General features: G+C 40.5%; 1 protein-coding gene across 4 annotated transcripts in view; it reads left to right on the top strand.

The window, feature by feature from the left end:
* Positions 1–18,884: 18,884 nt before the first annotated feature.
* The window catches only part of CUL4B (cullin 4B), a 32,405-nt gene continuing 23,468 nt past the window's right edge, over positions 18,885–27,821 (top strand). For 2 of the 4 annotated variants that reach the window (XM_060407636.1, XM_060407635.1), the window contains exons 1-3: positions 18,885–19,123; positions 19,879–20,424; positions 22,537–22,652. In XM_060407636.1, coding sequence (XP_060263619.1) covers positions 19,096–19,123; positions 19,879–20,424; positions 22,537–22,652 — 690 coding nt within the window. In that variant the 5' untranslated portion in view covers positions 18,885–19,095. Of the gene's footprint in view, positions 19,124–19,878; positions 20,425–20,588; positions 20,728–22,536; positions 22,653–27,821 lie in introns of those variants that run through there. The other 2 variants (XM_060407638.1, XM_060407637.1) reach the window with 1 other exon arrangement.

Below are 27,821 nucleotides of genomic sequence, written 5' to 3'. Positions count from 1 at the left end.
CTAAGTTGCTTCAGTTGTGTCTGACTCTGTGCGACCCCAGAGATGGCAGCCTACCAGGCTCTTCTGTCCCTGGGATTCTCCAGGCAATAACACTGGAGTGGGTTGCCATTTCCTTCTCCAATGCATGAGAGTGAAAAGTGAAAGTGAAGTTGCTCAGTCGTGTCCAACTTCGCGATCCCAAGGACTGCAGCCCACCAGGCTCCTCTGTCCATGGGATTTTCCAGGCAAGAGTACTGGAGTGGGGTGTCATTGCCTTCTCCGTGCAATGGAATATACTCAGCCATGAAAGAGAAATCTTGCCATTTTGAAACAACATGAATGAACCCTGAGGTTTTTATGCTAAGTGGAACAAGTTAAATGAGAGAAAGACAAATACTGTATGATTTGTACTCATGTGCAGAATATAAAAAACAAATAAAAATCAAAACAAAATCAATAAACTTAAAAAACTGAAGGATGGTTGATTTACAGTATTATCTGTTACAGGTATACAATACAGTGATTCATATTTTTAAAGGTTATATACCATTTAGAGTTATTATTAAAATTCCCATGATACTTTAAATCACCTCTGGGTTACTGATAATACCTAATACATATCAATGCTATGTAAATAGTTGTAAATACAATGTAAATGCTATGTGTATAGTTGCCCTCTCTGCAAATTCATGTTTTGCTTTTTAGAACTTTCTGGATTTTTTTCTATCGAAAGCCTTGGTTCTTCTTTTTATGTTGTAGGCTTTCTGCAACTATTTCTGGTAATCTTCTGTTGTCTGTGCATATTAGTGAATAAGAGACAAATTGATTAGCAAAAATAGGTTGCCTGGGTTCCCTCTGCAGTTGTGTGTCTCTGTTCCCTCTCCTTAGCAGAAGGTCTTTGTATAAGTGGGTTGTGTGTGTTGAACTGTCAGGCTCCCCCTTAAGGTAAGTGCTTCTGCCGGAGTCAGAAAGGGCCATTCTCCTTACTCCCTGCAAATTGCCAAAACAGTTTTACTCTGGCAGTGGAGAACTTTATAGTGTATTTCTCTCCTGTCCAAAGTTGCTTCTCTCTTTTTGTTTTTCCATATATTTTGTGGAAGTCCAGATTACATCAAGGTCTGCTGTTTTGTTTTGTTTTGTTTTGTTTCCTAGGATGCTGTATTCACACTAGCAAATTTTTGGAAGCAAATAGCTCACTTTCTTTAGTGTGAAATTTTAGGCTTTAACCTTGGAATGGGTTGGGGAAGGGGGTGTAGGACTGATCACAAGGGGGCCCAACTGATCCTTCTTTCCTGAATTCAATTCTTTAATTGACAGGAGAGCCTCTCCTCCTCTTTGCATTTATTCATTCTGAAATTTTATTTTCTCTGGATTTAATCCAATAATTTTCCCTTGCAGGTTTTGAACTGGTCTCCTCCTTCTCTTTTATCATTATGATCATATTCAATTTCTACCCTCAAGGGATCTTCACAGTTTCTGAACTGCTGATGGTACAGTTTGCTTTAATTATACCAGTCTTGGTCCTTTTGCTATTCTGATGTTTTAAGAGATTTGGAGAAGAGAGGATGGAGACAAAGCTACAAGCACTTAGGCCGCCATCTTGATCTAATTTGAACAAAGTCATTTTCTTCTGTCAATTTGACTGAGGCAATGATAGTGGCTCACTCTGAGAGACAAGGGGAAAAGGCCTCTTCCAGTTCTGGCTTCTGATTAGTCAAGATTTCTAATAAGGGTGCATTAAGATTGAGAAATCCAGTTATCTGCATGACAGTGCTTCTGAGAACGCCAAGGTGACAAATAGCAGGCATGATCTCAGAGCAGAAAAACTGTACACAAAAAAAGTGCCCCCTTTCGGTGAGCTGATTAGAAAAAGGCACTCCTTTGGGTTGTTGTTGTTTAGTCTATAAGTCATGTCTGATTCTTTGCGACGCCATGGACTATAGACTGCCAGGCTCCTCCTGGGATTTTCCAGGCAAGGACACTAGATTGGGTTGCCATTTCCTTCTTTAGGGAATCTTTCCACCCACAGGATGCAGAGCAAGAGGGGACAATACCTTAAGGGTATGAGGTGTCTTTCACAGGTTTCAGAAATGTTCTGAAACTGACTAGTGATGGTTACATGTATCTGGAATCCGATAAAATCACTGAATTTTATACCTTGAAGGTGTAAATTGTATGGTATGTGCATGTGTGCTCAGCTGCATCTGACTCTTTTGTGACCTCACAGGCTGTAGCCCACGAAGCTCCTCTGTCCATGGAATTCTCCAGGCAAGAATACTGAAGTGGGTTGCCATTTCCTCCTCCAGGGGATCTTCCCACCCCAAGGATAGAAATCAAGCCTTTTATGTTTCCTGCATTAGCAGGAGGGTTCTTTACCATTAGCATCACCTGGGAAACCCTTTAAACACATAGAAAAGTGTAAAGAATTTCACAATGAACACCAATATACTCCCCAGGTAGATTGTACAATTAACATTCTATTATTATATTCCACTAGCTTTATTTTATTGTAACAGTACTGGAAATAGAAATAGGAAAAAGAAGTATCCCATTCACAATAGTGGAAAAGGTATGTGTGAAACATCAACCAGCAAGACAAATAGTTCAGTTCAGTTCAGTTCAGTCGCTCAGTCGTGTCCGACTCTTTGCGACCCCATGAATCGCAGCACGCCAGGCCTCCCTGTCCGTCACCAACTCCCAGAGTTCACTCAGACTCGCGTCCAGCGATGCCATCCAGCCATCTCATCCTCTGCCGTCCCCTTCTCCTCCTGCCCCCAATCCCTCCCAGCATCAGAGTCTTTTCCATTGAGTCAACTCTTCGCATGAGGTGGCCAAAGTACTGGAGTTTCAGCTTTACCATCATTCCTTCCAAAGAAATCCCAGGGCTGATCTCCTTCAGAATGGACTGGTTGGATCTCCTTGCAGTCCAAGGGACTCTCGAGAGTCTTCTCCAACACCACAGTTCAAACGCATCAATTCTTCGGTACTCAGCTTGCTTCACAGCCCAACTCTCACATCCATACATGACCACAGGAAAAAACCATAGCCTTGACTAGACAGACCTTTGTTAGCAAAGTAATGTCTCTGCTTTTGAATATGCTGTCTAGGTTGGTCATAATATTTCTTCCAAGGAGTAAGCGTCTTTTAATTTCATGGCTGCAGTCACCATCTGCAGTGATTTTGGAGCCCCCCCCAAATAAAGTCTGACACTGTTTCCCCATCTATTTCCCATGAAGTGATGGGACCAGATGCCATGATCTTCGTTTTCTGAATGTTGAGCTTTAAGCCTACTTTTTCACTCTCCTCTTTCACTTCATCAAGAAGCTTTTTAGTTCCTCTTCACTTTCTGCCATAAGGGTAATGTTATCTGCATATCTGAGGTTATTGATGTTTCTCCCGGCAATCTTGATTCCAACTTGTGCTTCTTCCAGCCCAGCATTTCTCATGATGTACTCTGCATATAAGTTAAATAAGCAGGGTGACAATATACAGCATTGAGTACTCCTTTTTCCTATTTGGAACCAGTCTGTTGTCCCATGTGCAGTTCTAACTGTTGCTTCCTCCCCAAATTTAGCTGTCCCTAGACAAAGGATCAGGAAAGAAGCAACCTAGCAAGACAGAACAGTTTAGAAATCTGATGTACTCTAGCCAAACGCCATGGAAAACCTGCGCCCACCCCTCAGCCATGCCACCCTGGGCAGGCTACCTCGAGGCTGCCATCTCATTTTTTCCACCCCAGCGCTCAGTGGAGACCACGTGAGGAGCCCCTCCCTCTCCACTGGGATGGTGTGCAAGAAGACCCTGAGGGGAGTCAGAACTTTCCCACTCATTAGTGTTAGTTCAGGAAGTGCACTGGTCTTGAAACGGAACAACTTTGGTTGACTTGCTGATGTCCCATAGGCATTATTATAAGAGTGAATAACTCAGACTTTGGGAAACAAACATATCCATCGACAGTAGATCTTTTGAGTTGTTCCTTTTTTGGCGCTCACTAGGCTGCAAGAGGGGTTTCCTCTGAAGGGATAGGTCAAATTTGTTGTCAATTATCCTTGAAACCCAATAAGTCCACGGGAAATCCAACCTTGGTAGGCAGGACTTAACTCGAAGGTTGGGCACTTGCAGCTTAACGCGACCTTGTGAGCCCTGAGGTTTTTAGATAGAAGTAGATAAAACAACAAATAACAACCAATCCTGTACATCCCCCTAGGACGGTGAGTGAAGTGGCTCCTTTGAGATTGGGTAACGCCGGGAGGGTTTCATGTCTGAATTTACTGACATGGACCTACTTTTTCGGCCAAGAGACCCTAAGTGGTGCCACATTTTTAGTCAAGTTTTCAATTATTCTATATGTTGTCCTTTCGTTCGTTACTCTCAAACTTTTAGAAGAGGGAGATTATAGAGTTACACCTTTTATTAACATGCAGGATGGAGAATTAAAGGCAAAGTATGTGAGAGAGTATCTGTTAGAAAACTGCCTCCCATAGGTGGGTAGCCCTGATGAGGTCACAATAGAATCTTTAGAGACCTGGCTCAAATCACAAGTGAGCTCATAATTTGGAGAGCCCCCAAGATAGTTGCGGGACAGTTGGAGGGGAGCCTAGTCCTATGCATTCAAGCCAGCGGGGGCTCAAGCCATAGGGAAAAACAGGTGTTTTTTTTCTACCTTCCCGCTCTCACGAAGCCATCGTAATTTGAGGTAAGATTTGAAGGGCTAGGTCAGACTTCCAGTTGAAGATGTTTGAACAGATGTGTTTTTTCTCCCCCAAACTAGCTCGCAATGAAAGAAGAGAAATAAGAATAGATCCATAGCCATAGGGAATCACAAGGGAAGGGTATGATTAGTGGGTGGAAATTGTGAGGGTTTTCTTGAAGATAGGAAACAAATATGGTAAAATTAGTTGGGAAACCAGTCATTGAATCCATAAGACCATAGAGATATGGGAGAGGGCAGCTGTAAAACCGAATTTTCTGTTCTTTAACCTAGCTCCCAAATATAGATGATGTCACAGTCACCTGGATCACTGGATGGAAATGACGATGGAGCTGTCCCAGAAGGCAGTAAAAGTGGGGCATTTACTGGTGAGTAAATGAACTTGTAACACTTTAAGTCCAAATAATTGTTAAGAATATGTCTAGGAAGTTTGAGTCAATTACCGAGTTATTCCTGAGAAGATCAAATATAATGAAACCTTTAATAAAAAAATTAATAGCAAGGTGGAAATTAGTTTCCCCTAGAGGGATCAGCTGGAGAAGGCAATGGCAAGCCACTCCAGTACTCTTGCCTAGAAAATCCCATGGATGGAGGAGCCTGGTAGGCTGCAGTCCATGGGGTCGCACAGAGTCCGACACGACTGAAGCGACTTAGCAGCAGCAGCAGAGGGAGCAGGGGATGGTGATCAAGTGGGCATTTCTGCTTTTACTTTGTTGTGGTTGTTTCAGTGAGAATGAACTCATGTAATTTTACAAAAACTTTACAATAAAGTTTGATCATATTTAGGTTGCTAATGGTGTGCACAATCAGTGGTCATTCTGATGGTGGGTGGGTATCTATAATATTCCTTAACACTAATATAGCTGTCTATCAAAATTTAAATATACCTTCTGCCTGACCCAATTCTATTTCTAATATATCCTCAGAAATACTTCTACACAGGCACGAAGGTATATGTTACAAGATATTCATTGTTTGTTGTAGCAACAATTGGAAGTAACCAAATGTTCCAAAATAGGGGAATGGTTACATAAAATGTAGTATGTTTTTATTATGAAATAGCATGCAGCCCTTAAAAAGAATTAGATAGACCTTCATGTACTGTCATGAAAAGATCTCCAATGTATATTAGGCTTAAAAAGCAAATTGTAGACCTATACATATAGTAATGATACCATTTAAAAAACACTAAAGCTTTCTATTTGTATATATATATATACATAAATACTGAGGAAAGCTATACACAAAACTTAGTGAACAGACACTTCCACTTTTTATCCTGTATTCTTCTATACTTTGTATTTACAAAATGTTTGTGTGTCATTTGTATAAATAAACAAAACTGACAGATAAGCATCAATAGAATAGAAATAGTTCATAGAGCTTCCCAGCCACTAATAGCTAAAAAAAAAAAGGAAAAAGGAAACTCAGTCAGTCCAGCAAAAGTAAGGAAAGGGGAAAAAGAAACAATGAAGTGTGATGATTAGAATTTTTTTCTTAAATGACAGGAATATGTACATCCATAAACAGTTGTGCCTTGGTATCCACTGGGGATTGGTTCCACGATCCTGTCTCTGCACCCCCCCTCCTTCCCCCACCCCCATTCCCCCATCTCCCCCCCATCTGCCACCCACTACCCCTGGAATCCCCTGATGTTCAAGTCTCTTGTTAAAATTGTGTAAGTCTCATGTAAAATGTTGTAGTATAGTCTGAACTCCACATATGCTAATGTGAACTGGCAGATACAGAGGGCTGAATGTACTATGCTGCCCGTAAAAATGGTAAGGTGAATTCTATGAGTACTGACACAAAAAATGTCCATGGTATAGTATTAAGTGAAATAAATAGTCACAGAACAATTCATACAGTGTGATCTATTTTTTAAAAAAGCAAAAACCCTGTAAATAGCTAAATATATCGGAAAAGATATTTAATTAGAAAACCGTTAAACTGAAGTTACCTTTGGGGATTGGAAGAAGGTGTCACCTTTTTTGTAGTCAAAAATTATTGAGACTTGGACATCTCTAAATGTACAACTGATCGTATTACTCTCTTCCCTGCTTGAAGCCCTTCAGTGGGTTACCCATGACCTAATGGATTGAATCCAAATCCTGGAGCATGATGTACAAAGTTCACCATGATCTGAACCCTACCTGACTGTCTTCATCTCCTACCATCCTATTGCATGCGAGTTGCACAGCATGTCATGCTTGCATTTGCTTACATGCACCATGCTTTTCCTCAGACTTCCATGTCTTTGAACACATTGTTGCCTTTTTCAGTTAACCTGTAGGTTTCTAGATGGCACCATCCTGATATGACAAATTAAGTGCAGATTTGTAGAATAACAATTCCAAGTCCCCATCTTGTGGACTATGGAAAGTCTATTCTTCCACAAGGTTGGAGGGCGATTCCTCAAGCTCTGGAGTAATTTTGAGGAATCCATAAGTAATGTATAAATATTCAAAAGATCAGTCCTAGTTGTCATTTGTCATCTCTGCCAGGTATTCATTCTCTAAACTGCTATGCTAGTGTTCAACTGATCATCGCTTGCTGTCTTTATACTTTTTAAAACTTTTTATATATAATTTTAATATATACAAAAGAATATGTGTGACATGTAATTTATGGAGTGTAATAAAACAAACATCCAAGAACCTATCATCAGCTTAAGAACTAGAACACTACCACTGCTTTTTTTTTTTTTAAACAGGACTTTTTAAAAAATAAATATTTATTTTTGGCTGTGCTGGGTCTTTGTTGCTGAGTCTGGGTTTTCTCTAGTTGCGAAGAACTGGGGCTACTCTCTAGTTGAGGGGCATGGGCTTCTCACCGCAGTGGCTTCTCTTGTTGCAGGGCACAGGCTCTAGAACCCTCGGGTTTCAGTAGTTGTGGCTTGGGGACTCCAAACCAGGCTCAGTAATTGTGGAAATCTCAACCACTAGACAGCCTGGGAAGTTCCTACTAGAACATTACCAATGCTTTTGAATCTACCTAGATTCTCCACCCTCTTGCTTCCCCTAAAGCAATCCCCTATCATGAATTTTGTGTTTATTATTTCCTTTCCATATTTTATTTTTATCACATTATATATATATATCCATGAGTTTTCTTATTTTTGAGCTTTTAAAAAAGTATCAAATTGTATGTATGTGATTTGCTTCTTTTCGTGTAACATTCCTGTGATTTATGGATGTAACTACAAGTTATTTTTTAACAATGTATTATTTTCTTGTGTGAATATACCACATTTAGTCACTCTGTTGAAGAATATTCCCTTGCCATTCTTTGAAATCTGTGTCACAGGTGATACAGACTAGGAACAGAAAATCCTTAGCATGTTTTAAATCACTTTGTTCTTTGTGCCACCACTAAACATTCTCCATATGCCTCTTTTTTAGCACGTAGCATATTTAGGAGCAAGGGTCAGCATTTTTTTTTTCTGTAAAGGACTAGGTAGGAAATATTTCAGGCTCTGCAGGCCATATGGTCTGTTGCAGCTACTGAACTCTGTAGTTTTAGCATAAAAGCAACCACAGAAAATATGTAGATGAATGAGTATGGCAGTGTTCCAATAAAACGTTCTTTATAAAGACAGGCAGCTGGCTGAGTTTGGTCCACTGGCCATCATTTCCCAAACCCTGCTCAAGTTCATCTGAATTCCTGACCACTATCGTGGTCATAATGGGCATCTGTATCATCTCATTTCTTTTTCATTATCTTATTTCCCATGCCTCATCACACCCTCATCCTGCCCTTTGTGATTCTGAGCTCCTGTAGCTAATGATGAGGCCAACTTTTAAGTCCAATTCCTAAATGAGTGTGACTCAAACCAAGAATTATTATCAATAGCCACAGTTGCAACAGCAAGTAGGGTACAGAAGTAAGGTCCAGTACTAAGAAGTCTAGGAATTGCTATATCAGATTTGAGGCTGGGATGCTGCCTTGATTTCTCTCCTGAGCATTCTGGGGTTTACAGTAGGACTAAAGCTATTCCCTGAAAACTAGTTTCCTTGCAATTTCCTGAATATGCCTTATTCTCTCTCACCTTCAGGATTTAAAGTGAAAGTGAAAGTTGCTCTGTTGTGTCTGACTCTTTGCCATCCCATATAGTTCGTGGAATTCTTGAGGCCAAAATACGAAAGTGGGTAGCCTTTCCTTTCTCCAGGGGATCTTCCCAACCCAGCGATCAAACCCAGGTCTCCCGCATTGCAGGCAGATTCTTTACCAGCTGAGCCATGAGGGAAGCCCAATGTGCTCCCTACTCTCCTTCTTTATGCCCCCTGCTCATTCACACCCCCCTTGCCTGGCTAATTCCCACTTCCCTCTGAGATTTACTTTCTCTGAAAGCTATTCTTAACTCCCCAGCCCAACCCTTTCTCCACCCCACAACACCCTACCTTCCTAAGCTGTGCAGAAGTCTCTCCTCTGTGTTCCTATTCCAGTTCAGTCCCTCAGTCATGTGCAACTCTTTGCGACCCCTTGGACTGCAGCACACCAGGCTTCTGTGTCCATCACCAACTCCTGGAGTTTGCTCGAACTCATGTCCATCGAGTTGGTGATGCCATCCAACCATCTCATCCTCTATCGTCCCCCTCCCCTCCTGCTTTCAATCTTTCCCAGAATCAGGGTTTCTTCCAGTGAGTCAATTCTTCACATCAGGTGGCCAAAGTATTGGAGCTTCAGCTTCTGCAGCGGTCCTTCCAATGAATAATCCAGATTGATTTCCTTTAGAGTGACTACTTTGATCCCCTTGCTGTCCAAGGGACTCTGAAGAGTCTTCTCCAATACCACAGTTCAAAAGCATCAATTCTTCGGTGCTCAGCTTTCTTTATTGTCCAACTCTCACTTCCATATGTGACTACTGGAAAAACCATAGCTTTGACTAGATGGACCTTTCTCGGCAAAGTAATGTCTCTGCTTTTTAATATGCTACCTAGGTTGGTCATCACTTTTCTTCCAAGGAGCAAGCATCTTTTCATTTCTTGGCTGCAGTCACCATCTGCAGTGGTTTTGGAGCCCAAGAAAATGAAGTATGTCACTGTTTCTATTGTTGCCCCATCTATTTACCATAAAGTGATGGGACCAGATACCATGATCTTCGTTTTTAAAATGTTGAATTTCAAGCCAGCTGTTTCACTCTCCTCTTTCACTTTCATCAAGAGGCCCTTTTGTCCCTCTTCACTTTCTGCCATAGGGTGGTATCATCTGCATATCTGAGGTTATTGATATTTCTCCTGGCAGTCTTGATTCCAGTTTGTGCTTCATCCAGCCCAGTATTTCTCATGATGTACTCTGCATACAAGTTAAATAAGCAAGGTGATAATATACCGCCTTGATGTACTCCTTTCCTAATTTGGAACCAGTCCATTGTTCCATGCCCAGTTCTAACTGTTGCTTCTTGACCTCATACAGATTTCTCAGAAGGCAGGTCATGTGGTCTGGTATTCCCCATCTCTTTTAAGAATTTTCCACAGTTTATTGTGATCCATGCAACCAAAGGCTTTAACATAGTCAATAAAGGAGAAATAGATATTTTTCTGGAATTCTCTTGTTTTTTCTCTGATCCAATGGATGTTGGCAATTTGATCTCTGGTTCTTCTGCTTTTTCTAAAACCAGCTTGAACATCTGGAAGTTCTTGGTTCATGTACTGCTGAAGCCTAGATTGGAGAATTCTGAGCATTACCCTGCTAGAGTGTTTGATGAATGCAGTTGTGCAGTAGTCTGAACATTCTTTGGCATTGCCTTTCTTTGGGATTGAAATGAAAACTGACGTTTTCCAGTCTTGTGGCCACTGCTGAGTTTTCCTAATTTTGCTGGCATATTGAGTGGAGCACTTTAACAACATCATCTTTTGCTCATCTCACTTTTCACTTTCATGCATCGGAGAAGGAAATGACAACCCACTCCAGTGTTCTTGCCTGGAGAATCCCAGGGACGGGGGAGCCTGGTGGGCTGCTGTCTCTGGGGTCGCACAAAGTTGGACACGACTGAAGCGACTTAGCAGCAGCAGCTCAGCTGGAATTCCATCACCTCCACTAGCTTTGTTCCTAGTGATGCTTCCCTAAGGCCTACTTGACTTCACCTTCCAGGATGTCTGGCTCTAGGTGAGGGATCACACCATCATGGTTATCTGGGTCATGAAGATCTTTATTGTACAGTTCTTCTGTGTATTCTTGCCACCTCTTCTTAATATCTTCTGCTTCTGTTAGGTCCATATCATTTCTGTCCTTTATTGTGCCCATCTTTGTGTGAAATGTTCCCTTGGTATCTCTAATTTTCTTGAAGAGATCTCTAGTCTTTCCCATTCTATTGTTTCTCTCTATTTCTTTGCATTGATCACTTAGGAAGGCTTTCTTATCTCTCCTTGCTATTCTTTGGAACTCTGCATTCAGATGGATATATCTTTGCTTTTCTCCTTTGCCTTTTGCTTCTCTTCTTTTCTCAGCTATTTGTAAGGTCTCCTCAGACAACCATTTTGCCTTTCTGCATGTCTTTTTCTTGGGGATGGTTTTGATCACCGCCTCCTGTACAGTGTCACAAACCTCCGTCCATATTTCTTCAGGCACTCTATCAGATCTAATCCCTTGAATCTTTGTCACTTCCACTGTGTAACTGTCAGGGACTGTGTTCCTATTACCAGCCTTTATCCACACTGTCCTATAATCATCTTCCTCACCCACTAGGGCAGTTGAGAACTGTTTGAGGGCAAGGGTTGTCTTTGTATACTCAGTGACTGGATCATAACTGGTCCTGAGACAAGGTTTGTTCAGTGTTTGCCTGGATTTGACTAGGAGAAGGAGCTGGATTCAACCTCCAGTGAAGATCACCACTGGCTGAGGGTCCAGCCAGGGGATGGGCTGACTTTCTATAGCCAAATTGCCACTCTCTCCTTGAATGTGCACTGCTTGCTGCTGTGTCCTGTGTACTTGATGATAGCCTGCACTAAATCCAAGGAGCTTGTTCTCCTTTTGGATTTGGCTCACCTCAATAAAGGCATTGTTTCATTATTCCTCATTTTTTTCTCCTAGTGAGTGGGGCTCTGGACATTTTTTTCCTAACTTGTCTATACTTGAAACAATTTTATGGCATATCTCCTTACTAAATTATAAACTATGGGAAGTACTGTATTTGGAGTTAGAGAAAAGCTGGATTTGGTTAAGTCTGTGCTTTTTTGGGCTTCCCTGGTGGTTCAGATGGTAAAGAATCCACCTGCAGTATGGGAGACCTGGGTTGGATCCCTGGGTTGAGAAGATCCGCTGGAGAAGAGAATGGCTCCCACTCCAGTATTCTTGCCTGGAGAATTCCATGGACAGAGGAACCTGGCAGGCTGTAGTCTATGGGGTCACAAAGAGTCGCACATGACTGAGAGACTTAAATGTCAGTATTCAAATGTTTGTGACTTTGGCAAGTCATTTTAACCTCCTTCCACAAGCCTGTTTCTCATCTGTAAAATTCAGATGGCACTTGACCTATCTCACAGTGTGGTTATGAGGATAAAATAAGATTGTGTGTGAAAGTGCTTTGGAAAACTGTAAAATCAACTGCGAATGGAATGTTGTATTAGTTCTGTATTCCCTTCTGACATCTAGCACCATGCCTTGCCCAGAGTAGTTTGCTCAATACATTTTTGTTGAATGACCAAATGAATTGGCAAGAGAGATGATGCTATCTGTGGGAATAAAGGACATTTAATAGAATCAGGGAAAACAGATCATTTGGCAATAGAAACATCCATATGGTGAGTGATAATTCAGAAGTTGGGCATTTATGGATAGCTCCAAACCCACATTCCCAATGTCTGCTCTTTGTTTTGCTTTTTTTTAAAAGATAAATTTTCTTTTAACATGACTTTGGCAGCTGAGATAAGCTGTTAAATTTGACTTGAAGCTAAAAATGCAGTCCTTTCAAAGCAGGGTTGGCCCCAGGCAATACTGTGAGGTCAGCAAAATGTACTCTCAGAAATCTTTCCTCCCTTGATGGCAACTTTTCCTCCTACCCATACTGCAGGGCCTGGATAAAGTTCTGTTTACTTCCAAGCATTGAAGACTTTTGTATTATCCTTTGTTTCTAAGAAGCATTCACCTAAAAGGGTCAGGAACTAAGTCTCTCTGGTTAATTTGCATTTGAAAGAAGGATTCCTAGAGATGGACTGTTTTTATCAAAAGGAATAAATAAATAGTTGTGAAATTTCAGGCATTAAAAGAAATACAAAGGGTTATCAGCCTCATTCAGATCACTGTGGTACTTATTTCACCTACTGCTGTGGTCTCAATCCTGGAGTTACTTAGAATCACCCAGAGAACTTCTTAAAAATAATGATAATTGAGATTTAATTCCATTGGACTAGGTTTAGTCAGTCCAGTTGCTCAGTTGTGTCTGACTCTTTGCGACCCCATGGATTGCAGCACACCAGTTCTCCCTGTCCATCACCAATTCCCAGAACTTGCTCTAACTCATGTCCATCGAGTCAGCAAAGCCAATCAACCATCTCATTGTCTGTGGTCCCCTTCTCCTCCTGCCCTCAATCTTTCCCAGCATCAGGGTCTTTTCAAATGAGTCAGCTCTTCGCATCAGGTGGCCAAAGTATTGGAGCTTCAGCTTCAACATCGGTCCTTCCAATGAAATTTCAGGATTGATTTCCTTTAGGATGGACTGGTTGGATCTCCTTGCAGTCCAAGGGACTCTGAAGAGTCTTCTCCAACACCACAGTTCCAAAGCATCAATTCTTCCCCACTCAGCTTTCTTTATGGTCCAACTCTCACATCCAAACATGAAAAGTGAAAGTGAAAGTCACTCAGTTGTGTCTGACTTTTTGCAACCCCATGGACTACACAGTCCATGGAATTCTCCAGGCCAGAATACTGGACTGGGTAGCCTTTCCTTTCTCCAGGGGATCTTCCCAACCCAGGGATCAAACCCAGGTCTCCCGCATTGCAGGCAGATTATTTACCAGCTGAGCCACCACATGACTACTGGAAAAATCATAGCTTTGACTAGACGGACCTTTGTCGGCAAAGGAATGTCTCTGCTTTTTAATATGCTGTCTAGGTTGGTCATAGCTTTTCTTCCAAGGAGCAAGATTCTTTTCATTTCATGGCTGCAGTCACCATCTGCAGTGATTTTGGAGCCCAAGAAAATAAAGTATGTCACTGTTTCCATTTTTACCCCATCTATTTGCCATGAAGTGATGGGATCGGATGCCATGATCTTCGTTTTTTGAATGTTGAATTTTAAGCCAGCTGTTTCACTCTCCTCTTTCACTTTCATCAAGAGGCCTTTTAGTCCCTCTTTGTTTTCTACCATAAGGGTGGTGTCATCTACATATCTGAGGTTATTGATATTTCTCCTGGCAGTCTTGATTCCAGCTTGTGCTTCATCCAGCCTGGCATTTCGCATGATGTACACTGCATATAATTTAAATAAGCAAGGTGACAATATACAGCCCCGATGTACTCCTTTCCTAATTAGAAACCAGTCTGTTGTTCCATGTCCAGTTCTAACTGTTGCTTCTTGACCTCATACAGATTTCTCAGGAGGCAGGTCAGGTGGTCTGGTATGCCCATCTCTTTTAAGAATTTTCCACAGTTTGTTGTGACCCACACAGTCAAAAGCTTTAACATGGTCAATAAAGCAGATGTTTTTCTGGAATTCTCTTGCTTTTTCAATGATCCAATGGATGTTGGCAATTTGATCTCTGGTTCCTCTGCCTTTTCTAAATCCAGCTTGAACATCTGGAAGTTCTTGGTTCACACACTGTTGAAGCCTGGCTTGGAGAATTTTGAGCATTGCTTTGCTAGCATGTGAGATAAATGTAATTGTGCAGTAGTTTGAACATTCTTTGGCATTGCCTTTCTTGGGGATTTGAATGAAAACTGACCTTTTCCAGTCCTGTGGCCACTGCGCTGAGTTTTCCAAATTTGCTGGCATATTGAGTACAGCACTTTCACAGCATCATCTTTTAGGATTTTCAATAGCTCAGCTGGAGTTCCATCAACTCCACTAACTTTGTTCATAGTGATGCTTCCTAAGGACTAGGTTCAGACCTGGGCATAGGTGTTTTTGGGGAACCTCTGATTTAAACCTAAATTGGCCCTGCTTTTGAGAGAAGGAAAAGCTGAATGCCATTGGAAGATTAAACCTTAAAGTAAGATGGAGGTAGAAAGACTCAACTCCATAAAAAGCAAGTGCCTGGTAGCACCAAAGGAAGTAGTCTGTGACTGATTTGTCCCCCACTCCCAAACCCCCAGGGGAAACTGCCTGGCCCTGTTAGTCCTTAAATCTACTTTCCAGATGGTTCACAGGTAGGACAGTGCATAAAATTTCTGAAACAAGGGGATAAATACTCTAATGGTTGCTATACCCAAGTCAATAAATCTTCAGTTGATAACTTTAGAAATGATATAACATAGAAACGATCTTGTGTTTAAAAATGAGATGTGTCATTTATTTACATTTTACTGAACATCATAGATTCAGCATTTGTAATTAAATTCCTTGCTTTATAAAGCAATTCCAGGATGGGCAAAGGGTGAATACACAGTGTATAGTTGGAGCATCATTGCCTAAGCTTTGGCCTCCTCAGTCATCCCCTAGCCGTCCCTTGTTGCTGATAGCATAACAAAGCCCTTATTATGATAAAATTTTTACTATGTCACCATTGCTTGGTTTGACGCATCTGTATTTCTCTCCTTCAAAGATTGTCCTTCAGAAAAATGGATAAAGAACATGCACCACCTTTTCCCCAGAAGTTGTCTTTTCTGGACACATTCTTAAACAAGGCTTGCTGCAGAAACATGTTTCTGAGCAAGCACTGTCTGCTGGTTTTAAGGAAAATCCCACCCATGAATAACAAGGCTTCAAAGAGTGACTATTCACTGACAAGCCCCTCCTCAGAGATGTCTAGAGAAGAACCCAAACCAAGCACCCTGGGGAATCCCTGTGATCAAAAAAGGAAAACTGCTTACACTCTGCCTTTTTAGAGAGATGCCTACAGAAAAAGAGGGATGGACATTAGATAGTTCTGTCTTTATTTGTATCTCTCCCTTTATGCATATATTTACCTTTATAAACAGTTACAGATTTATTTATTTACTTGATTAAAAGAAGGCCGGTAATAATTATACTTCATCTGGCGGTATTAAGTTTAATTAATGTTTTTAAGGTATGAGTTCAACTCACAAGTTGAAAGATTCTGTGTACGGAATATGTGTACAGTGCCCAATTGGGTTTAATCTGATAATGCCATAAATGTATGGTGTCTACATTGCACAACTTTATTATTGTGGTTTCATTGAGTTAACCATGAAAAACGTATTTTACTGTTGAGAATGTCTTTAATATTTGTTGACAAACATTTTGGTAGACACCCAGGTGGCGCTAGAGGTAAAGAATCCACCTGCCAATGCAGGCGACACAGGAGACAAGGGTTTGAGCCCTGGGTCGGGAAGATCCCCTGGAGGAGGAAATGGCAACCCACTCCAGTATTCTTGCTTGGGAAGTCCCATGGACAGAGGAGCCTGGTGGGCTACAGTCCATTGGAGTCACAAAGAGTTGGACACGACTGAACATGCACGCATGATTGTATGTTTTGGTTAGCCCCAATTAGTTGATTCTTGACATCAAAGATATTTTACAAAGCAACGTGGGTTTTTCTTCCTTTTAAATTGGTCCAAAGTTCCAAAAAGACACAAAGTTCTAGTTGTCATACATTACACAGTAATATCTAAGTTGGTTTGTGCCACAAAATGTAAATGTTAAATTTTTTAAATTACATAAATTACATATCCATACTAAGATGTGCTAAATATGTAAGAATCGACCTGGACAAAATAAAGGTTGTAAAATGTCAAAAGGAAGATTTTTATTAATCAAAAACAAAAAATATTTTCCTCTAAATCTCACTTAAGGATATTTCACGGAAAACTTAACTAGTAGGTTAGCTACGGGGTCATTCAAAGTGAGCCTAGAGCTCAAGAGCCAAGTATCTGTGCTTTTAGAGCTAACATGTAACACGGAAGACTGAAGGGCTTAGATAACCACGTCAGATTGGGAGCTATTATTACAACCACATAGTTGAATATTAACAGGACTCAGCTATCCTGTATGTTAGCATAAAAGTTTATCTTTGTATGGCACTAAGATTTGTAATTTTTTAAATAGCACTTCCATACATCCTTCTAAGGAATATAATTACATGAATTGGAACATGGCCTACTTTTTTTTTGTTGTTTTTGGTCTTGAAAGGTCCCTGGTTAAACTGCAAATCCTCCTAGAAACGGTACCACTTTTGAGCTATTATCAGTTGGCCCATCCATATAACCTTCTAAGGAATATAACTACATAAATGAGAATGACCTTTATCATTTAGTCCTGAAAATTGGCCAGTTAATCTTCCCTGATGAAGACATGGTGTTATTTTATTCTCATTCAATGAAATATTCAACTAAATAAGTATTTACTCTGTATTTACAGTTGTTCAGCACCATGTGAAATGTGAGACACAATAAGGGAGGGTTTAATATTTTGGGACACCTTCCCTGGCCTTAAGAGCTTACATGTCTCATATTGGGCAGGAAGAACAACATGGCACATTCAAAACAAATAGGAGCCCAATCTTTCCCCTTTGAGGCCTCTTATCTCTCTTCTCTGTGGCCCTGGGCCCTAAGTTCCATCAGAGCCTTGCTTTCAGCCTGTTGTCATCAAACCGCACACAGCTGGATAGTGGCTCAAGGTGGTACCTTTTCTAGGAGGATTTGCTTTTTAATGAAGGACTTTTTAAGACAATGAAAAGTGGAACTGTGTAAACAAAATTAGAAACTGACTTATTCTTAGGATTCTGATTTGTCTGTCTCAAACTATACAATACAAACTGCTTTTATTCCCTCACAATCCTGTTACTACCCTGCTTTTAAAAGCCCAGTTTGGTCTCCATACTGTCTACTTTGGCCTGCAGGGTAGACTCCAAAATTTTTTACTTCACCTGCCAGGCATCCTTGAGCCTCATCTTTCTTACTTCCAACCAGACATACTATTTTCCAGCCTCACTGCATTTTTCATATTTCCATAAAGAGGCCAGGTCGTTTCACAGCTCCCTGCTTTGCCCCTGTTTCCACTGCCCAGGGTGCCTTTCAGTCCTCTCCCCTCGTCTTTTTGGCAGCTCCCTCTTTGAGACCCAACATAAACTTCAATTCCTCTGTGAAGCTCAAACTATTCTAGACTTCTCTCAAATGTCTTTCACCTGTTCCCACGGAACTTTGTACGTTGGTTATAGTACTGTTATAGAAACTTAATTTTGAAACTCTTCTCCCACTGCTTCTCAGTGACAGGACCTGGTATTGTGTCTGGCATACGAAGTGTTTCGGTACATGCTCCTTGAATGTTTCTGTGGTTAGGAAGAGCAACAGGTTGGGAAATTTAGTTTTGTTTGCCAGGTTCTCCTACTTCCCCTTCCCCAATACCCTCGGGTTAAAGAAAAACTCCCAACAAGGGATTTACGTGGCTTATTGTTGTTAATATAACCAAATTTAAAGGTTTGTTTTTAGGATTAATGTTTTAAATTTTGGGCTTGTGTACTATATTGGTAGAAAACATTGACTTTTACCGATATTGCTCTCTTAAAATGTCTGGAGAAATAACATGAACCAGGATTTCGTAAAAAGAAGTGGCTTTGTTTAGTCTGTAAATTACCGACCGGGTTAATGGCTGATGGGAGTTGGAGCTGGGATTGGCCCTAGGAATTGTGCTAGAGGGACGTGTTAGTTACCTTCCTGTTTCTTGGCCTTAAAATGCACCCTTTTAACTCTAGCCAGCCATCTTAGAGAATGCTTCCGGTAGGGTAGGAAGGTAACAGGATTTGCATGTATGTTACTGAGAAAAGTATCAAAACTCAGTATTGAGTCAGCGCTGTCCTTGACATGAAAGAGAAACAATGTATAGCTCAACTGAATGAAACACTCACTTATCTTCTTTGTATCTAAGCTCTTTTCCTTTTCCTGTCCTATCTTAACATCTTGACATCCTCCCTAGCATCAGGCATAATGGCATGACTATGTTTTCCTCCATTTCGAGTTACTCCTCTCGCCTTGCAACCCCTCCTTATTCCTTTATCTCTTTCAAAGTTTCTATTCTCCGTTCCTTTACTTTTACTCCCTCCCTCCCTCTTATTTTCCCAGCTAGCTCACCCCGCCCCTCACCGTCACCACCTTCCCTCCCCTGCAGACTCCTTCCCGCTCCTGCTCCCGCCACCACCCCTCCCTGCCCGCCTCGCATTCTGGAAGCTCCAATCCGGAGCTCCGAAGGTGTCTCGAAGGCCCGCCCCCTCCTTCCTTTCCCCTTCTCTGCCCCCCCTTCTCCCTCCCCCCCCCAAGTCCTGCAGACCTGGGGGCTTCGGGATCTGGGCGCTATGAAAAGTGTCTGCCCAGTCACTTCCGGTAAGGGCGTTGCGGTGCGAAGCTTCCCGCGGGACCTTTTAGGAGAGGGTGGGAGTTATCGGTGGGCCGGGGGAGGAGAGTGCTGCCTAGGCAGGGGAACTGGAGAGGGAGGGGTAGGGAGAGCGAGTGCGAGGGCAGAAGCGCGAGCGTCTCCGGCGCCTCAGCGGCCCCTTTCCCACCGCCTCCCCCCACTCCAGCTCCCCCGCCCCCCGGGCGCCTGCAGTGGTGCTCTCCACCCCCCCCTTTTCGCGGACTGACGCCGCTCCTCCCTCGGCGCCGCGTGACCGGAAGTGGCGCCATCTTTAGCCTCCTGTGCTATTGACAATAACAAGCTCCGGTTCTCTCCCCCTCCCCCCTCCCCCCAAGCACTGCATCTCCCCTCCCAGAGAGAGGGAGAAAAGGAGGAGGAGCTGCAGCCTCACAGACTTACTGAGTCGCTCCTGCAGAAAGGGGGGGAGAGAGACTGAAAAGCAGGGGAGGGGGACGGCACGGCCGTTTACCTGTCTGCCTCCTCATTCGCTCTCCCCCCTTGTTCTGCTCACTCCTGGTGTCAGCCTATCCTCCTTCCCAAACCCTCCCATTCCCCGGGTGGAGCCCCCCCTTCACTTTCCTTCTCGTCCTCTGTGTTTCTCCTCTCTTTATTCCCTTCCCCCTCTAGCATTGCCACCTTCTCTCCTACACGCACGCAGGCATATAAACGTAGGTTTTTGATGCTCGTCTGCCTGTTGACCCCGCTATTTTCATGTTTCCAACAGGTTTTTCTTCCCCCAATCCCTCAGCTGCTGCTGCTGCTCAAGAGGTCAGATCAGCCACTGATGGTAATACCAGCACCACTCCGCCCACCTCTGCCAAGAAGAGAAAGTTAAACAGCAGCAGCAGCAGTAGCGGCAGTAACAGTAGTAACGAGAGAGAAGACTTTGATTCCACCTCTTCCTCCTCTTCCACTCCTCCTTTACAACCCAGGGATTCGGCATCCCCTTCAACCTCGTCCTTCTCGTGCCTGGGGGTCCCAGTGACTGCTCCCAGCCACGTACCGATACAGAAGAAGCTGCGTTTTGAAGAAAACCTGGAGTTTGTAGGGTTTGATGCGAAGATGGCTGAGGAATCCTCGTCCTCGTCCTCATCTTCACCAACTGCTGCAACATCTCAGCAGCAGCAACTTAAAAATAAGAGTATATTAATCTCTACTGTGGCTTCGGTGCATCACGCAAACGGCCTGGCCAAATCTTCCACCACCGTCTCTAGCTTTGCTAACAGCAAGCCTGGCTCTGCTAAGAAGTTAGTGATCAAGAACTTTAAAGGTAACCAGGGCCAAAATCCATGATCACGTACTCAGGATTTGACACTTGAGTGGTCACGTGCTCTATTTATGCTAATATGTTAAACAGTATAGAGGTGGCCTAATGTTTTATGCATAATCAATGAGGAGGAGGGAGGTCCTTTTTGGGTGGAGGGTTCATTTTCCGGGGGTGGTTAGTATCCTTCTGCTGAAGCATACACCAGGTATTTCTGTGCAGTATTTTGAGGTCTGTCTCAGCCTGTTGTATCTGATCTGTTATTCTTCATAACATTGACAGTCGGTATGATTGATCCGGATTTTACAGGTGAGAAATTTGTACTCTAAAAATGTTTATTTATTTCAGGTGCATAGTGAATCTTGGCACTGCTGGGATTTTTATTTTTATGCTTCAGTAGGCCATATTATCTAGTCCCTAGAAATTCAGGTAGCAATAGTGATCTTTTGATGTTCCAAGAAGACTTTTGGTTAGATTTATAATGTTGAATACTACAGTCTTGAAACTCATGGAAGCAGTAGTTGGAGAAAACCATTTATGATCTCTGCATTTCTTTCCAAAGGTAGGGTTTGGAAGTGAAAAATATTGTGTATACACAGAAGTAGTAACTCTAGTAGTAAGTCATCTATCTTTTTTAATCACTGAAATGGGTTTTAAAGTACTGACCTGCAGCTTTTAGGAGAATTTGTTCAAGTTTTTGAGGTATGTGATTGAGAGTATTGTGAATGCATTGATGCAAATATAAAATCAGCAATTTTGCATAATGTAATTGAGCTGAATTACTTTTTAATCTATTGAGTGTGTTTCGGTTTCTCTGCCTGACTTTTTCAACACCCTAACTGGCAACTAATGCTACAATGTTTATTAAGTGGAGAAGTCAAATGAATGAACTAAAGTAATATTGACCAGATCAGTGCCTTGCGACTAAATACTAGTATTGAGAAAATTAGATTCCCCGTGCTTGTATTTTCACCATTAGCGTAGAAATCAGGAATATGCTCTATTTTGTCTCAAGCAAGGGGATGTTGATTTTTTAACCTTTTCTTTTTCCTATCACTCCCACTCCCACCTCCAGGCTCTCAAGTGTTGTAATCTTGCTGATTTAATAGTAGACCTTTCTGAAGTAAATATGAATTGTAATTGACTAGCTTGTTCACTGTTTTACTTTAAATATATCAATTTAACAGCCAAGGATTTTTAAAGAGATGAGCTATGACCCTAATTGTATTTGTATACTGGTCTCAGAGATTTTGTTTGAGTTTTTGTTTCTCCCCCTCCTAAACTGCAACACATTATTAAGGTATCTAGAAACAATTGCTGGTCAAGGAAGTTTAAATTAAAGCCTGGATTAAGATGTTCCTGTTCATTCTGAAAGTGCTACATAGGTTCTGGAGTTACCAGGATATTTTGATTTTCTTATATTTCATTCTGCTCATAAATGTAGTTTAAATTAAAACATGAATTAAGATGTTTCTCTCCATTTCTGTAGATGGTACATAAATATGGGAGTCAAATAGACCTGAATTAGAATCCCAGTTTTGCCATTGACCATCTGTGGTGACCTTGGGCAAACTTTAGTAAATGAGTCTTCCAGCCTCAGTTTTCCTTAGTTGCAAAATAAGGATAATAATACCATCCTTAGGTCTATGGGGTTGCACAGAGTCGGACACGACTGAAGCGACTTAGCAGCAGCAGCAGCAGCAGCAGGACATTTTTAGGAAGATTAAGATGTTTATAAAGTACTTTGTACATAACAGGCACTCAGTATTTTAAATCTCAGGTACAAAATTCATGTTGACTTAGGTTTTACACATGATGGAATAGGATCAGGATTAGTTTTATCTGTCATTTTCAGATTTTTATCTTTTGAAACAATTCAGACAATAGAAAAAACTCTCACCTTCAGTTTTAATAGGTGAGATAAAATGACTTACAGTGTTCTGGCATTTGAAATTTTATTACTAAGCCTAAATATAGTGGTTACTTTAATAATTAGGTATGATAATTATAAACATCACAATTTATGCTTGGAGAGCAATAATACTAGTAGTTTATAGATCCTTTTGTTAGTATATCTTGCATGTTATTCTGATTATCAACCTTTTATATATCATCTAGATAAGCCTAAATTACCAGAAAACTACACAGATGAAACATGGCAGAAGCTGAAAGAAGCAGTGGAAGCTATCCAGAATAGTACTTCAATTAAGTACAATTTAGAAGAACTCTATCAGGTATGTCTGGATGTGGATAACCAGATTTGGTTAGTGTAAATTGAGGCGCAGTGCATATGGAGTTTACTTTCCGAAATGGGTGCTTATGTAGATTTTTGGTTCCCTTCTCATTCCAATTTCTTGATTAATGCATACACTGTTTTATAAACAGACCGTATATTCTGACATCAACTATGGCTACAGTCTGATTGGTATAAATTGGGCTTATCTTGGACCCTTCTAATTAGGATTTACAGTTAGGAGTACCTTGGTATAGTAAGTTTTATCTGTAGTAGAAACCTATAGCTTGGATCCCAAAGATAATTTCTGGTGACATTTTCTCTTGTGATACTTCTTGCTAAGTGGTGTTACCTATAGGAAAGGCCTCAAGAAATGCTGTATACTTTATTCTACCTCTGTCCTGTTAGCATGTTTTTGTCATTTATTTTTCTTTTTCTGTTTGTCTTATCTCTTGGCCTGTTTGTCTTATCTCTTGGCCTACAAGACACACCTTAGCCCCCAAAATGACCAGCAGGTTGTTCATCAACTTGGTCTGAGGTTCAGACTTGTTTCTTTTGTTTAACAAATGGATCTGTCCTTGAAATGTTTAACTTAAAAATACAGTTACTGATTTAGACTTCTGTTACCAAGATACTTTGCCCTACTGTATTTTTGCCACAACCAATTCAAGAAGTTACTTTCCATTCTGGTGTGAACAGTTTGATATTTTTAAAAAGTGCTGCACAGTCCAGTGGCTTGAGTTTTTGTATTGATGAGTATCTTGTAAGAAATTATGTTGGTCCAGTTTATCAAAATTTGTAGTTTTCATCTATTCATTTTAGTTGAAGAAGTAGTATGGTGATGGACAAATAGTGGATCAGGAGTCAAAAGACAAAGGGATCTAGTTTTGGCTGTATTAGCCTGCGATCTTGGGCAAGGTATTAAACCTCTCTCAGCTTCTGTTTCCTCCTCTGTAAACAGGGGGAAGAACTGCTGTATCTATTTCACCAAGTTGCCCATAGGACTCAAATAAGATGTTTGTGAAAAATACCATGAAGCACTATGATAGAAATATAAGTTGATGTTATCACTAGTTATTTCATAAGCCACAGTATGGTTTTTTTTACTTACAGTGTGTCAATTGAGATCACCAGTTTCTGTTTATATTTAAATAAAATATATCAGTACATGCCAAACTCAGAATGGTGCCCGCTGCATAGTAATAATGCTGTGTGGTACACACAAGTGTCAGGTAATAGTAGTAGTACTAAGGTATTACTAAGGATAAGCCCACCTCATTTGGCTGTGTTGGTACGTTACACATGTGGATCCTGAGTTGTACAATAATAAATGTAGAATTGCAGTTAGACTTGAAGCGGTTATGTGGTCCAGTGTCTTTTCTTCATATAGTGTCTATGATAGCCTACAAAGTAGGGTTATCTCGTTTAAGCATTATAGAAACACTTTGTGAACTAGATAAGGCAGTAGTTATTATCCCCACTCTGAGGAAATGAAATCTCAAAGGGACTCTATGCACTGGAGAGCATATTGGCAGAGCAGGGGACTTAAACTGAGATGCCCAAATTTTTAGTCCAGTGCACGCACTCCACATGCCTCTGTAGTGCAGTGTTTGAAGCAAATAAATACTCTTACTTTAGGGGGAAAAAACTCTGTCATCAGAGAAGGTAATTTTTGTTCATACATGCATGTATATGGTGTTTCTTTGGATATGCTGGCATACAGCTTTAATTTCAGTAATGTGTTACATATTTCATGTTTATAACGTTTAGTTTCTAAATTTTATTTTTTAATTGGTGGAAAATTGCTTTACAGGGTCATGTTGGTTTCTGCTGTACAACACAAATCAGTCATAATTATATATCCATATATATATATATTCTCTCCCTCTTGAGTGTCCCTCCCCTCCCCTCATGCCACCCCCCCTGGGTCATCACAGAGGGCCAGACAGGGCTCCCCGTGTTCTGTAGCAGCTCCCCACTAGCTGTCTGTTTTACACGTGATAGTGTACATATGTCGGTGCTACTTTCTCAGTTCATCCCTCGCCTTCCCCTGCTGTGTCCACAAGTCCCTTCTCTACTAGGTTTCATCCACTACCATTTTTCTAGGTTCTATGTAAGTGCCTTAATACACGATGCTTGTTTTTAGCGTTGTGATGATTGTAGTTGTTAATGAACTCTATTTACTTTACTTTGAATGTTTTTCCGGAGCTTGTGGGTTAAAAACTATTTTTCCTGATAATTTTTTTTTTTTTTTTTGGCCATGCAGTGTGGTTTGTGGAATCTTAGTTCCCTGACTAGGGATAAAACCCGCACCCCCTACAGTGGAAGCACGGAGTCTTAACCCCTGGACTGCCAAGGAAGTCCCTTTTCCTGATAAATTGTTTCTGTTAAATCTCTTTATGTTTCAGGAGCTCATAGCTCACATTTTTTGTGTGTTTTTCCTTTCTTATACTTCGGAACTTCTATCTGGTGTTGTTCAGTTGCATTTCTTTAGCCTAAAATCAGTTACAACTTTTCACTGTTAGCATTTTTAATAATACTTTACTACTTCTGCTATAATCAATCTAAAAGCATTTGTTTCTAGCTCTTTTGTTGTTTTCTACCTTAACTTTGTAAATGCTACTTTGGATTGTTTTCAGAAAAGATTATACTGAGATGTTCAAGTTCAAAAAAAAGGATAAAAAAGTTAAACTGTTTCATGCTATCTGGATTTCAGGTGCTTGCTTGACTTTTGAGTGGTTGAAATGTAATTTAAAAGTACTCTCCTAAAATTGAAACAATATAGAAATATGTAACATACCAAACAAAAGTTCTCCAAACTCCTTGTTCCCCACCTCTCTATCCTTGATGTAAATACTTATTTGGCATATGTCTATGCAGAACTTTTTTCTATGAATGAAAAACCATTTTGCTTTAAAGCATAAGCAGGGAAGTCTTCCCTAGTGTAGATTGCATATACTTCCTCTTAAGTTTTTAATTTCTAGGAAAGACTGAGTATATTTGCAATAAGTAAATGTCATCTTTTAAAAGTGATTCAAAGTGAGACTTATCTTTCCTCCACAACCTTGAAATTCTGTAAGAGTGAGACAGTGGTTCGTGTTGTTTTGGTTTGAATATTTTTGTTTGCTTGTTTATTTTTTAATATTTATTTATTCTTCATTGTGGCATTCGAACTCTTGGCTGCGGCATATAAGGTGTAATTCCCTGACCAGGGATTAAATTTGGGCCCTCTGTATTGGAAACACAAAGTCTTAGCCACTGGACCACCAGGGAAGTCTCTGCTTCTTTATTTTTGATTGATAGGAGTATGGTTAAATACACTGACTTTTGAATTGATCAGCCTGCCTTAGATTAGAGATCTGCAACTCATAATAACTTCGGGTCAGTTTCTTCTCTAAGCCTTGGTTTTCTCATTTGCAAAACAGGGAGACTAACACTACCTGTATGGCATGGTTGTAAATAAATACTGCGAAAAAGTACTTAACTACTCAGCCTGCTATATGTCTTTGTCATCGATGATGATAATGATAATAGTCTTTGAGTCTTTAAAAAAAAGATATCTTTATTTTGAGATTACATTTTATTATACAGCTCTAAAGCCACACATTTTTAAATTCTGAATCCACACTAGGCCAGAACAGCTGGCTGGTAAATAGATTACATTTCAGAAGTGTGTCAGAAAACATCATTAGCCAAACTGAAAAAATAATAGAAAAAGAAAAGAACTGTCTAGGAACAGTGTCCCTCTGCACTTCTCAAGAATGTGTCTTGTTTTTACATGTGGTGTCTTAATAGTTGGAATCTTGGTTTTAGTGTGTGACTTTTTTTACTAAGTAATATTTTAAGTAATGGGATTATTTTCCTCATGTTCTCAGCCTTGTGTGAGTAGCTGTGTAGTGTTTGGGGTTTTTTTGATAATTTTTTAAAATTTACTTTCGGCTGTGCTGGGTCTTCATTGCTGTGCCGGTGTTTCTCTAGTTGGAGCGAGCAGGGGCTTCTCTAGTTGCAATGCTCAGGCTTCTCATTAAGGTGGCTTCTCTTGTGGAGGACAGGCTCAATAGTTGTGGCGCATGGGCTTAGTTGCTCCATGGCATGTGGAATATTCCTGAATCAGGGATGGAAGCTGTGTCTCCTGCATTGGCGGGCAAATTCTTTACCACTGAGCCACCAGGGCAGCCCCTGTGTAGTGTTTTTAAATCAGCTGCCTTTTTTGGAGCTGGCTGGCTATTTCTATATGAAAGTGTTACATTTATTCTTAACATAAATGTCTAATTCTTATCTTTGAAAATAAGTTTAGTTCCTACTTCAGATCTGATGAAAATAATTCATTAATAATGGAAACTCTTGTTTGCTTCTTGTGAAATAAATGTTAAAAATAATGAGCCAATTAGTGATTGTAAATGAATCAGTTAGTGATTTATTAATCAGTGGATGACCACAATACTAGAAAGAAATAGTGCATCCATCCAAGTATAGTTTATTTCCCATTGTAAAATGGGTTTCTTAAGCAGTCATTGGATATGGGAGACGAGGTAGATTCTTAGCAGAGATGATTATTCTGTGTTGATCACTAGCTATTGTGTTCTGTAAGTTTAACTTGATATTTTTAAGCTTACTCTGTCACATTACTATTACTCCTGTTTTTACTGAATTGTTAATACTATCCCTGCTATTTATCCCACTACAAATTCTTAGTCCTTGATAATTTGTCTTATTTAAGCTGTTTTTACTGGATGTAAAAAGAAAAATAATTTAGGTTTTATTATTTGGCTTCCTTCCTTCTTGCAATTCTCAGTTTTTGATATATTTTAATCATTTTAGCCATTTTTACTAAATGTAAAAAGACATAATTTGAGTTTTATTGCTATATCAGTTGAAAAGTTTTGTGATGATCGTTTTCTTTCTCTATTTAAGTATATGGTTTGAAAAATAAGCCCCAGTTCATTAGATCAGCGACCAGAGTTCAGCACCCTGGAGGGAATTGAATCTTTCTTAAGTGTCTCTTGTTGCTGAATCAGAAAATTTTCTAGAATTGCTCCCTTACCATTAATTTTTGCATTCTTTGTATTTTTTATCCTTGTTTTAATCTTCACTTTATTATTTCTAGTCGTCTTAACCTCATTTCCCACTCTTCGTCCTAAATGGGAGCTTATGTGCCTTTGCTGTTTCT

The sequence above is a fragment of the Ovis aries genome, chromosome X (genome assembly GCF_016772045.2).
Source record: "Ovis aries strain OAR_USU_Benz2616 breed Rambouillet chromosome X, ARS-UI_Ramb_v3.0, whole genome shotgun sequence".
In the NCBI taxonomy this organism is placed as follows: domain Eukaryota; kingdom Metazoa; phylum Chordata; class Mammalia; order Artiodactyla; family Bovidae; genus Ovis; species Ovis aries.
This window is presented reverse-complemented; position numbering and strand designations above follow the sequence as displayed.